At 43.1% G+C, this 13917-nt stretch overlaps 1 protein-coding gene across 9 annotated transcripts in view; it reads left to right on the top strand.

The window, feature by feature from the left end:
• ZMIZ1 (zinc finger MIZ-type containing 1) overlaps positions 1 to 13917 on the top strand; it is a 385595-nt gene that overhangs the window by 245380 nt on the left and 126298 nt on the right. For all 9 annotated transcript variants that reach the window (XR_015743665.1, XM_087933818.1, XM_087933824.1 and 6 more), the window contains one exon: positions 10031 to 10141. Coding sequence is in view for 8 of the 9 variants with exons in the window: in XM_087933818.1 (XP_087789944.1) it covers positions 10082 to 10141 (60 nt within the window). In the remaining variant the exon portion in view is untranslated. The remainder of the gene's footprint in view (positions 1 to 10030; positions 10142 to 13917) is intronic.

The raw sequence follows: 13917 nt of genomic DNA, 5'->3' as shown, positions 1-13917 counted from the left end.
TTGACATCTCCACTAAATAAAAGTTTGCATTTGGCAAGGCAGCCCAAACAATGCCTGCATTTTCTTTCCAAAGCAGAGAGACGATTACAGAAGAACTAACTATTCATAAAATAGAAACACCGTATGTCACTTGGGAAATTCATGCCTGTGGTCCTGGTTATGACTTGCTCTAGTCTAGGTCATATTTTGTAAGTCCCCGAGGTGTGCATTTTTATGCATTATTAACTTTTGAGTGAAGGGGCTCCGAAATAACTTAAGGCTCCAAAATAACTGCATTTCAAACTACTATTATTATTATTATTATTATTATTATTATTATTATTATTATTATTATTATTATTCACACAGTCAGCCAGATGTTCAGACTGGGTTTGGCAGTTTTGTCTCTTATCGAGTCCTTCCCAAGGACCTGGGATAGGCAAATCTGGATGTTTGATGGTGTTACAGATACCGTCGCAGGATGGAAGCTGTTGCAAGTCAAGCTGCCTTCTGCAATTGACCGAGGGCAAATTTGTCAATGCCTCTGATGGTGTTCAGGTGTTTTAGGACTGCTCCCAAGGCGCCTATGACGATCGGTACTACCCTTGCTTGCCTTTGCCCCAGTTGTTCTATTTCTGTTTGTAGCTCTTTGTATTTTGTGATCTTCTCCAGTTCTTTCACTTCTCTTCTGCTGTCTCCAGGCAGTGCCACACCCACTCTCCAGACTTTTTGGTCTTTCTTATATGTTATATTGAAATAATGTAAGGCTCCAAAATAATTGCTTTTCAAAGTTTTGTTGTTGTTATTATCATTACCATTATTACTATTAAAGGTTTGTCTTGCTGGTGCCTCTGTCCTGGCAGCTGAATGTTGGTCAGGAAATATCTAGCAAGGCTTTTCAGCAAGTGGGTAGAATTAATTTCCTTTCGTCTATATATGTATGTATGTATGTATGCATTTTCTTAAGTTTTCGCAGGTACTTACATGTATGTTATTTAGCTTTGTTTGGGTATTTTCCCACGTCATTATAGTTGTGCTTTTAAAGTTGTAGCAACGTTTCGGCAGAATCTCATCTGCCATCATCAGGCTTCATCAGGCATCATCGAAGCCTGATGATGGCAGATGAGATTCTTCCGAAACGTTGCTACAACTTTAAAAGCACAACTATAATGATGTGGGAAAATCCCCAAACAAAGCTGAATAACATACATACATATACATATACATATATATATACATACACATACACACACACACACATATGTTTTCTGAGGTTTTCGCGGGTATTTGTATGTGGATCTTTGGTTATTCAGGTTTTTTCCCGCATAAAATTGGAAGCCAAACAACAGAATCACAGCTCACCAGCTCAAATCCCCCAGCAACTAAGACTAACCTGAGCACAACCAAGCCCCCACCTGAACAGAACACACCCCCAGCCAATCAGAACACAGCCAAGCCCCCACCCAATCAAGTCACATCCCCATTAGCAGTAAAAAGGAAGAAGCAGCTGCAAGCACAAAGCCAAAGCCAAAAAAAAAAAAAAACGCCAACATACTTCCAATTTTATGCAGGAGAAAACCTGAATAACCAAAGATACACACACACACACACACACACACACACACACACACACACACCTCGACTTACAACAGTTTGTTTACTGACCAGTCAAAATTACAGCAGCAATAAAAAAAAGATACTTAGGACCAGTTTTCACACTTACGACCATTGCAGCATCTCTCTGGTCACGTGATCCAAATTCGGACGCTTGGTAACAAATTCACATTTATGACGGTTGCCATAGTGACCCCGAGCTCATGTGATTATGATTTGCGGCCATCTGGCATTAGTCAGTGGGTGTGTGTATGCCAGATTCCCTTAACAACCGTATTACCTGCAGTGCTTCATTGTAACATCTGGGGCAAGAAAAGTTGTAAAACGCGCCACCAATGTCTCACTTAGCGATAGAAATTTTTGGCTCAATGGCAGTCGTATATTGAGAACTACTTGTCCTTCTTGTGCTCTGGGAAGAACCTGTGTCCTTCCTGGCTAGCATCCAAATGTAATAAAGTAAAATATATATTTTCACAATAAAATGCCCTACCTCGTTCTTTGTGGCGTAGCTATTTTACAATGGAAACTGTTGCTTGTTTTTTTTTTATTTTTTAAGCCTCCTGAATAGATCCATGCCACAGTGGGTGTATCTGTTGTACTCCACATTTGTCATAAAGCAGCTTTTTCCTGATTATTTAACTGATTAATTAGTTGGTGCAGTTCCCACCCATCTTGTTTGTATCCTAGCTTAGTATTTAATCAATGCTTCTTATTAAATAGCAATTGTGTGCCTCCCGTGTATAGAGAGAAGGAATAACTGTTTCTGTTTGGTGGGATTGTCAAAAGATTGTTGGAGATTTCTAGACATGGTGTGTTGCTTCCTCTTTAAAACAAGATGATGTCAACAGACTGCAGAACAAAGGGGTTGGAAGGGACCTCGGAGGTCCTCTAGTCCAACCTGGAGAGGTTAAGGAGAGTGTGGGGCCCACGGAACATTTTGCTTATTGTTACTCTTTAAAACACAATTATATATCATATACTTTTAATCCCTCTGGGCTGGACACCCATAAAAACCCCAGGAAGCAAATGAGGAAATAATTAATTTAATTGTCATAATTTACCAGGAATGGAAAAGGAAGGAACGTGGTGGCTCAGTGGCTAAGACACTGAGCTTGTCGATCAGAAAGGTTGGCAGTTCAACAGTTTGAATCCCTAGCGCCGCGTACGGAGTGAGCTCCCGTTACTTGTCCCAGCTTCTGCCGACCTAGCAGTTTGAAAGCACATTAAAAAAAAGTGCAAGTAAGAAAATAGGGTCCACTTTGGTGGGAAGATAACAGCGTTCCATGCGCCTTTGAAAGTTTTTAGTCCTGCCAGCCACATGACCACAGAGACGTCTTCGGACAGCGCTGGGTCTTCGGCTTTGTAACGGAGATGAACACCACCCCCTAGAGCCGGAAACAATTAGTACAGATCTGCGAAGGGAACCTTTACCTTTATCAGGGATGAGTGTTACCTGGTTTTACCCTCTTTTGTTCTAGATGAGGAAGTGCCAAAAGTCCTGGTTTGATTACAGCAGCGTACGACTCGAACAAATAAAGTACAATGAAAATAAACATGGCCACGCTTTCAATACTGTAAATGAAATATTCAGTCTAAGCAAGGAAAGGAAGGAAGAAGACACGCTATCGAACAAGGCATGAGTAATGGGTTCCAACAAGCTGTGACGTTTCTCTTGCTAGAATATCTTGTTTTCTCTTAGCTTCACATCTCAGAAAAGACATTCCAGAGGCCGGGATTTGCAACACTCTTCCAACCCACACAAAACACACAAACACAACAGCTTTCTCAGCTCTACCTCTCACAGAGTTTCCCCAGAATTACTACCACGAGCCGATACATCCATAGGATTGTTCACTGTCAGTCTTCTGAAATGCAACCCTCCCACCCACCCCGCAGATCTCCCACGGTTTCTAATAGTGGCTTCTTAATTTGTTTATTACATTTATACGGTGCCTTTCCTTTGGGGAAAATGGGGCAGCCAGTGGCAGAGTGCCCTTTCTTTTTTTCTCCTCCTATGGACAGCTCGGATAATAACTGTGGTTAAGGCCACCCCAGGAGTATTCCAAACTCGGCGTTTAAAATTAGTTTTCAGCCAGGACGCGCGGTTCTCCCAGGGTGCTAATTTTGCCCTTTGAATCTTCTGGGGGTTTTTTCCCTCCCTTTCCACCTTGTCCCCACAGGAGTTTGCATTTAGCGCACGGAGCCATGGCAAAATCGAGGATTTTAAAATGTGGTTTGAGAGTTGTCTCCATTACCTTTGCCCTCTGTGCTATATTTTTTTTCTGCCCAAAGGCTCCCGTGTTGCGAATCCTTCCCGCTGGGCTTGAGAAATTTGATCCTATCTAGGGCAGTCTTCTCTTTTGCCTTTTGGAATTCAGCATGCACACCTGTGCACCTGATTGTCAGCCTTAGAGGCCATATTTTTACTTGAAAGCTTTGAGGTTGTCACATTCGGTGCCAAGGATTTCAGGAGGGGGGATTTCATAGAGAGGTAGAAGATTAGATACAACAGCATTCTTTCCCAGAGAGTCAAGGACATGTTGCCCTGCACCTGGAGAGGAATGTCTGGAGGAAGGTCTCCAGTTGGGATGACATTTGATCGGGCTATGTGATGGACTGGTTGGGTGGCAGGGGATGGATCTTTGATTTCTCTTTTGGGAAGGGAAAACCCGGATGTCAACTTGTAAAACAGTCCTATGCTGGTTTCCAAGTTGCCATAAGAAAGCGGGGGGGAACCCTGAAGGAGCATACGGCAAATGAACTCAGAAGCACATTCCAAGTTTATCTCACAAAGATTGTAACTGAGGCAACCGGGTATACTGGGCTCAAAAATTCTCTATTGGAGAGTGTGATTGAGAACACCTAGCCCATGAACGTGTCCCGTTGAACAGTCTGAATATGATACACCCAGAGGGGTGGGGGGAAACAGGGTCATAGGTGATTGTAGATTACATATCTCAGAGTCGGCTTCATACAGGTCTCCGTATTCTGACACTGCAACTCTCAGATTTGGGTTTTCCCAGATGTGCCAATATGACAAATCCAATAAAATGGAACTTTGGGGAATTTTTTGTTTCAGAGTTTATTCGGCTGGAGTTGGTTAGTTGGAGTGCTGACACGGATGCTATTCTGCGACTTATGACCTGCGAGGCAAACCTGTCTGATCCACCATTGTGGATGGTCCTGCTGAAAAGAATCCTAGTTTGGTCAGGAAACCTTTGCAAGAAAAAAACACCAAGAATCCCAAAGGACATTCCCCCCAAAAAAAAGACTTTGTCAGGATTCCAACAAATCCACCCGATTCAAATCATAAGCCTCTAGCTGCATCTCAGAGAAAAGAAAATGGATTTATTAGGAGCGGCCATGTTGGTGTTGGCTGGATGCGGCCGATACTAAAATACATCATTCATTTCCCCCTTGACCCTGGTCTTCCTCCCACCCCACCTGGATGTATATTCTCCAATGGGACACATCCATAGCCAGGAGTCATCAATCATGCTCTCCAGTAATTGTCTTGAGCTCCGACAACTTTGGGCTGCCAGGGTGATTATCTAGGCACTTAAGTAAAGGCACTTCAGGAATGATTCACCTTTGGTCTTTTTATCCTGCCAGGCTTCCTTGGTTTATTTCTCTTTGAAAAGGCTTCACTTCTCGTCCAAGAACTGCTTCTTCAGCTCAGCTTCTTGGACAAGAAGAGAAACATTTTTGAAGAAAAATTACCAGTTGCCTTTTGGAAGCACACACAGACACACACTTTAAGGACAACTGTGTCCTTGATGATTGAGAATCTCCGTAGACACCAAGGCCAGAGATCAAGGACCGCACAGCTCAACCCTGACCTACACATATTCTCTTCTGTCAGTACCAAAGAATTCTTAATGATATCCCAGGGAAGCCTATGGTCCCCAGAATACAGTTAAAACATCAATGCTCTTACTGTCGGGTCCAAGGACCTTTTAAGATTGTCTATAGAGTCCTCCAGGAGCTCCTTTTAACTTCTATTATTTGTTTTATATTGTTCATTTTCACTGAGCAATTAACATGCAAGTAAGGTATCATTTTTTTTTTTTAATTTGGATTGCTGCTGAATTGGTTACTTGTCTCCGTTAAGAGCTCAGTGTCTTTGCCAGATGCTGAATAATTAAATTTAAGATTTATTTGAGCGTCCTACAAACAAACTTCTGGGTGAACACGCTTCTAATAAGGTCTAATCAACTGGTATTAAATCACGAAGAAGAAAATTGAATCGTGGGATTCTCCGTGCTCTCTGAGCTTGGTTATTTTCTTGCAGGTGTTTCATTACCCAACTAGGTAACATCATCAGTGCTAGTAAGAAATGAGATTTTCTCTTACTTTTATATACAGGTAGTCCTCGACTTACAATGGATCATTTAGTGATCATTTGAAGTTACAGCAATACTGGAAAAGTGACTTTATGACCATTTTTCACATTGACAACCATTTCAGCAGCTCCCTGTTCACGAGATCAAAATTCAGACTACTTGGCAACTGACTCGTATTTATGACGGTTGCAGAGTTCTGGCATCATGTAATCCCGTTTTGCAGCCTTCTGACACGCAACATCAGTGGGAAAGCTAGATTTACTTAACAACCGTATTACTAACTTAACACCTGCAGTGATTCACTTAACAACGGTGGCAAGAAAAGTTGTAAAACAGTGCAAAACTCACTTAACAACTGTCTCACTTAGCCACAGAAATGTTGGGCTCAATTGTGGTCATAAGTTATTGCCCTGGCAGTATTGGTGAGGCTGTTCTTATACTTAGACTTACATATCACTTCACTGTGCTTTCCAGCCCTCTCTAAGCAGTTTATAGTCAGCATCATTGCCCCCAAACAATCTGGGTCCTCATTTTACTGACCTTGGAGGGATGGAAGGCTGAGTCAACCTTGAACCAGTGAGGGTCAAACTGCCAGTTCTTGGTGGTTTATTAATTAGGCTGTTGTGTGTGATGTTTGGCTGTTTGTCTAAGTCAATTGTATGTTATGTGTTGTTTGTCTGAGTCAATTGTGTGTTGTGTGCTGTTCGGTTGTTTGTCTGAGTCAATAGCTCCTTGATGGGGGTATTGTTTACTTCTTGACTACTTACTTCTTGGGCTAGTAGTAAGATTGGTGTTACTGGGGAGGAGGTTTGACTACTTACTTCTTAGTCTAGTAGTAAGCTTGGTGTGAATTACTGAGGAGGAGGTTTGACTACTTACTTCATGGTCTAGTAGTAAGCTTGGTGTGAATTACTGGGGAGGAGGTTTGACTACTTACATCTTGGTCTAATAGTAAGCTTGGTGTGAATTTCTGGGGAGGAGGTTTGACTACTTACTTCTTGGTCTAGTAATAAACTTGGTGTGAATTACTGGGGAGGAAGTTTGACTATTTACTTCTTGGTCTAGTAGTAAACTTGGTGTGAATTACTGGGGAGGAAGTTTGACTATTTACTTCTTGGTCTAGTAGTAAACTTGGTGTGAATTACTGGGGAGGAAGTTTGACTATTTACTTCTTGGTCTAGTAGTAAGCTTGGTGTGAATTACTGGGGAGGAAGTTTGACTATTTACTTCTTGGTCTAGTAGTAAACTTGGTGTGAATTACTGGGGAGGAGGTGTTTGAGTTTGGGAATTCTTTATATTTTCCCCTTTTAGGCTTTTGGAGTTTCTCTTCTGAATGGTATGCAGACATTGTTTAAACCCCTTTGTCCGCTGATGGCTGATGTGTCTTAAAAGCCGGTCTTCTAGGAATTCTCTAGCATTCTTGGGCTGAAGCTTAAGAAGAAGAAAAAAAAGCTTTCTACTACAAACACAGTGAAGAATTGCTCGCCTGTACTAGAGGAATGATTCCAAAATTAAGAATTAATGAAGGCACCTGTTTTGAGGTGTGTGTGGGTGTGTGCTCACAAAGCATCACAATTCACTGGTAGCCTCGCTTTATCAAACCCGGTTGTGTCTAAAACAAGAACGAGGGTTGGTTATGTGAGAGGCCCCTCATTGCCAGAGTGAAATTCCTTTCTCTGCAATCTAATCCGTCAGGAGCCACGGAGGAAGCGCTATCAGAGAGGCCTCCAGACAGCCTTGGCGGGGAGGAGGAGGAGGAGGGGGGCGCGCGTTGTGCGTGTGTGTGTTTCTGCATGTGCAGGACCCATTGCCCGGCAGCATGGATGCTTCTCAGACCTCCTCCATCCAGTGAATTATAAATAAAGCTCCAGCCTATCGGAGGAAAAGGTTAATGTGAACAGAGAGAGCCGACGATGCTTGGCAGCTTAGGGAAAGTTGCGCTCGGTTGCAGGGGGTGTGTTTTCCATGCGTAGCATCCCAGCTGAACCTTTGGGGCTTTCCAGCGAATGGGTAGGAAAAGAGCTTTTTGCGGGTAAGATAATAAAAACCTAACACACAAAGCTGTGAACACGGTGCATAGGAGCTCAACCACCCACGGGTTCCAAGGTGGCTTTTTATATGTACTTCCCTTTTTCTGGGGTGAAGAGGGATTGTTCATTTTGTTTTTATTTACTTACTTGTTTCATATCTTGCCTTTCTTATTTTTACCACTAGCTCAAGGTGGCAAATACACAAAACGACTCTTCCTTCCTCCTACAACAATCCAGTGGTTGGTTTCGGTTGAGAAAGAGAGGGGGGGAGGAGATAAAGTGAGAGAGAGGGAGTGTGTGAGAGAGGGGGGAGAGAGGGAGGGAGAGAGAGATAAAGTGAGAGAGAGGGAGGGAGAGAGGGAGTGTGTGAGAGAGAGGGGAGAGAGGGAAGGAGGAGAGAGAGATAAAGTGAGAGAGAGGGAGTGTGTGAGAGAGGGGGAGGGAGAGAGGGAGAGAAAGAGAGAGGGAGTGTGTGAGAGAAGAAGGGGGAGAGGAAGAGAGAGGGAAGGAGGGAGAGAGAGATAAAGTGAGAGAGGAAGTGTGTGAGAGAAGGAGCGGGAGAGAGAGGGGGAGAGAGGGAAGGAGGGAGAGAGAGATAAAGTGAGAGAGAGGGAGTGTGTGAGAGAGGGGAGGGAGAGAGGGAGAGAAAGTGAGAGAGGGAGTGTGTGAGAGAAGAAGGGGGAGAGGAAGAGAGAGGGAAGGAGGGAGAGAGAGATAAAGTGAGAGAGGAAGTGTGTGAGAGAAGGAGCGGGAGAGAGAGGGGGGGAGAGAGGGAAGGAGGGAGAGAGAGATAAAGTGAGAGAGAGGGAGTGTGTGAGAGAGGGGGGAGGAGAGAGGGAGAGAAAGTGAGAGAGGGAGTGTGTGAGAGAAGAAGGGGGGAGAGGAAGAGAGAGGGAAGGAGGGAGAGAGAGATAAAGTGAGAGAGGAAGTGTGTGAGAGAAGGAGCGGGAGAGAGGGGGGAGAGAGGGAAGGAGGGAGAGAGAGATAAAGTGAGAGAGAGGGAGTGTGTTAGAGAGGGGGAGAGGGGAGAGAGAGAGAGAGAGAGGGAGTGTGTGAGAGGGAGGGAGAGAAAAATAAAGAGAGAGAGGGAGTGTGTGAGAGAGAGAGAGGGAGAGAGAGGGAAGGAGGGAGAGAGAGATAAAGTGACAGAGGGAGTGTGTGAGAGAAGGAGGGGGAGAGAGAGGGAAGGAGGGAGAGAGAGATAAAGTGACAGAGGGAGTGTGTGAGAGAAGGAGGGGAGAGAGAGGGAAGGAGGGAGAGAGAGATAAAGTGACAGAGGGAGTGTGTGAGAGAAGGAGGGGGAGAGAGAGGGAAGGAGGGAGAGAGAGATAAAGTGAGAGAGAGGGAATGTATGAGAGGGAGGGGGGAGAGAGAGAGAGAGACTGGCCCAAAGTCACCCAGTTGAATTTTATGGCTAAGGTGGGACTAGAACTCCCCGTCTCCTAGCCAGTCGTTAAGCGAATCAAACTCCCCCCATTGGCTTTACTTACTGGAAGCTAGCTAGGAAGGTTGCAATCCTATGCACCTGTTCAATCTCAATGGATGTGCTCTATGAACATTGATTTAAGCTTCATTCAGGTAGAATTAAAATTCTCTTTGTGTGCATAAGAAAACAATTCTGCATGTATGGTTTCAATGGGATTTCACGACTGGGAGTTAACTATATATCGTTTATGGGTTTAATTATATTAATGTTTTGCTCCAGGTTTCATCTTCTAAAAAGGCTTTTTCTCACCAATTTAGTAGAAGAACAAGTTTTGGGAAGAGATAAGGACAAAGAAAAAATGTTTTGGAGTGAAATTGTGAGAATCCGGTGGCTATAATAACCGGAAGATTTAGGCTCAAACTAAGAAAAGACACTCTTCCCAAAATATAAAATAGAGTAGCTGTTCCTATATCCTTATGCTCTGGTTATTTATGAAATAGATAAAAGGGACAAATCTTTCCCTTAAAGAAACGGTAACATTCAAGATCTTAAATCACATGATTAGAATTTGCAGAATTGCAACTTAACTGTTCCGTTCGTGATTAATTTTCATTTTATTTTATTTTCATATCTTACAGCTTGAGGGATTTTAATGGCTTTCAGGTAGAACTGAAGTGGAGACAATCGCAATGAATTCTATGGACAGACACATACAGCAGACTAATGACAGACTGCAGTGCATAAAACAGGTAAATGAAAAATATCTCCTTTGTGGTGGGGGGAGGAATTGGAGCTCCCAAACAATAACAGGTTTCTTGGCAGCTGCCTCCAACTTAAAACAGTGTTTGCAAACAAGATTTTCACTGTGTTTTGTTTAGCAAGATTTACTGACATGAACAAAACAAAACAAAACAACAACAATGAATGAGGTTACAACTTGACAACTTCCTATTTAGGACCGATGTGCATTTTAAAGTTGGAAGCTTCATGATTTCTTTATTTTATTTTGACAAATTGGGAACAATTAGATGTTAGGCTCTTTAAAATGGACGGAAACTGAAAAGAATTTACATTTATTGAGCAGAGTGTCTTTTGCTTCCTAGAATTGCAACAGCTGAATATTTCCCGTTAAAAATACATATTTCTCCACAATACATTAGGACACAAGGTTTTTTTTAGTTCCTTTTTAATTATCTTCTTATAATTCCTGGGTTTTTTTTTTTTTTTTAATAATATCAAGGGGAACAGGCAGCTGGCTCTTTATATAATAATCTCCTGTATCTTGAACAGTCTGGGAACCAATCCTGATATCCTTTCAAATCTAAATCTGATTTGCTTGTGTTCTCAATCTCTTCACTAAGCTCCCAAGCAGAGGGAAAGCTGATATCTGTGGAGTCCTTGGTGCTCTCTGAGCTTGGTTGTTTTCTTGCAGACGTTTCATTACCCAGCTAGGTAACATCATCAGGGAGTACCAAGACACCACATACTTCAACCCTGAGCCACAAATATTCCCTTCTGTTGGAATCTGGTATTTTCATGTTTGCACATCCAACCCCCATGTTTTTCATGCTTGGCCTATGGAGACATTATAAAAATGGAATTAGTCATCCCATCCCTGGTCCTGATGGGCCTCCCCGTGCTGATATTGCATAGATGGCATCAACGTCTCCTTTACATCTGTGCTAAATATGTGGGTGCCTGCTGGAGCCACACAATCTGGGATGGATTTAGTGGAGACAATCAGGAAAGTTTAGAGTTCCCTTTTTAAAGTGCCTGAATAAGAATAATGAAATGTGGACTAGGAACTGTGTAAATCAAATATTTATTTCCTTCCTCCCTCCCTCCCTCAACATACTCCTTCCTTCCTTCCTTCCTTCCTTCCTTCCTTCCTTCCTTCCTTCCTTCCTTCTTTCCTACTTCCTCCCTCCCTCCCTATACTTTTCTTCCTTCCTCCCTCTCTCCTTCCCCATACTTCTTCCTTCCTCCCTTCCTCCCTCCACATACTTCTTCCTTCTTTCCTTCCTTCCTTCCTCCTCCCTCCCTTTCTTCCTCCTCCCTCCCTCCCTTCCAATACTTTTCCTTCCTCCTTCCCTCCGTCTCTCCCTCCCCATGTTCCTTCCTTCCTTCCTTCCTTCCTTCCTTCCTTCCTTCCTTCCTTCCTTCCTTCCTTCCTTCCTTCCTTCCTTCCTTCCTTCCTCCCTCCCTCCCTCCCTCCCTCCCTCCCTCCCTTTCTCACTTCCTCCCTCCTTAATACATCTTCTAACTGGTTCTGTAATGTTCATAACTCAACGTTCCCACAGTTTCTACTGTACCTATAATTTGACTTTTCATAACTGGGATTCCCTCCCTAAAAATTGTTGATTGCTCCTCTGCAAATTGCATCTCTTCCCAAAGTCTTCATAAATGTCAGTCGATGGGAAAGTTGGATCCTACTTGTTTTCGTGCTTCTCTACCCTAAATTGCTCATTCTGGAAAAATGTTTGAGAACAGAAAAAAAAAAAGTCTGGTTCACAGATATTGCAATGCCAGGTGATGCAGGAATTGAGAATATTGTGACTTGCAAAGTGAAGTTGAGCGATTATGGAGGAAGAAACCAATGGTTGTACCAATGGAGCGATACCCGAAGGGCTTCCCAAATACATGGAAATCCTAAATTTATCCAACCTGAATATCCTGATGTTGCAAAAAATAAAAAATAAACAACCTTACTTGGAACTATCCATATATTCCGTTACCTTAACAGCTCTTAGGTCCTTGATTAGGATTTGAACAGTTAGTTATTTACCAGTCCCAGATGGTGAATTGAATTGAAGATTAAACCAATAATAATAATAATAATAATAATAATAATAATAATAATAATAATAATAATAGACACAGAAGTACCTGGAGACAGCAAAATAAAAGGGAAAGATATCAAAGGACAATGTCCTGCAAATAGAAATATAATGACTAAGGCAGAGGCAAGCAAGGGTAGTCCCGATAATAATAGGCGCCTTGAGTGCAATTCCCAAAACAACTGGAGCACTGCTTGAATGGCACTGGCATTGACAAATTCACCATCAGTCAATTGCAAAAGGCAGCTTTATTTTTCCATCCCACAAAAATATCTGTAACACCATCAAACATCCTCATCTGCTTATCCCAGGTCCTTGGAAAGGACTCCATAGGTAGACAAAAACGCCAAACCCCAGTCTGAACATCTGGCTGATGATGCAATAAACCAGAATAACAGAGTTGGAGCAGAAGACCCTAGACCATTCCAGATAAGTGGTTGTCCAAGCTCTTCTTCAAAAAACCTTAATTGATGGAGCACCTATCAATAGTTCAGATGACACCTGTCTTGTAAATCTGGAAATAATATGAACAAGAGTAAACCAAATAACCAAGATCTTGAGTGGTCATAGTTAAGCTTCTTAAGAGGAATAGCAAACCATGCAAAGCATGCATGAAAATTTGGAGGCATCTAATTAAAGAAAAAATCATTTTTACAATCCCTTTAATTTGGTGGTAGAGTTGGAGGGATTGGATGGCACTGCTTGTTTACTGGCCAGCTGCCCTTGGGGTCATCCAAAGGTTTTTAAATTTCCATCCTAATGTATTTAGAAGCCATCTTTTATTAGGAAACGTTGGGTCCTCTCCTCTCTCTGACTTTTTAATTCTCCTTTCTCGTCTACCCTTGAAAGAGGAGGAGGAAGAGGAGAAGGAGGAGGAAGAGGAGGAGGAAGAAGAGGAAGAGCAGGAGGAGGAGGAGGAGGAAGAGGGAGAGGAGAAGGGAGAGGAGGAGGAGGAGGAAGAAGAGGAGGAGGAAGCGAAGGAGGAGGAGGAGAAGAGATGGGGAGAGGGCTCATAATTCTTTTGGCTTCGGTGGCTGTGCATTCTGTAGACTGGCTGGCAACAGTTAGTATATCCAGGAGACAGACAGCCTTAACTCCTGCTCTACTGAAGGATATAAATAGTCATCTACTCTGCTCGGAGTATCAAGTTCCAGCAATAGGTAGAGGGAAGTTTCTCTTGTTTTTCACCCAGGAATTCAGCTGCTTTTGAAAAACCAGGGTGCCCTTCGCTTCTCTCCCTGAACCCCTGAAAAAGGATTGTGGGTAGAACTTGGCTTACAACCACCTTGGAGGCCAGAACTTCTGGGGTTGAGTTGAGTTTTTCCCCGTTTTATGACCCCTCTTGCCACAGCGGCTGAGGGAATGACCACAGTGGATAAGGGGAGTCACACGGTCGTTAAGTGAACCAGGCTTCCCCATGGACTTCGCTGGTTAGAAGTCACCAAAGGTGGATCGCGTGACCTCGGCCATAAGTATGAGTCACTTGTCAATCACCTGAGTTTTGAGCAGGGGACCATGGGGATCCTGCAATGGTCGTAAGTGTGAAAAACAGTCTAAAGTCACTTTGTTCGGTGCTGTTGTAACTTTGACCAGTCACTAAATGAACTGTTGTAAGTCGAGGACTCCCTGCATATAAAATCCCCAGTGATAATAGGTGCTGAGATGTCCGTGCTGGAAAACTGGAAGGG

This window comes from Pseudonaja textilis, chromosome 4 (assembly GCF_049901715.1).
Source record: "Pseudonaja textilis isolate UNSWEBS1 chromosome 4, rPseTex1.2, whole genome shotgun sequence".
Lineage (NCBI taxonomy): Eukaryota > Metazoa > Chordata > Lepidosauria > Squamata > Elapidae > Pseudonaja > Pseudonaja textilis.
The sequence above is the reverse complement of the archived record's forward strand: the minus strand, read 5'-3'. Positions and strand labels throughout refer to the sequence as shown.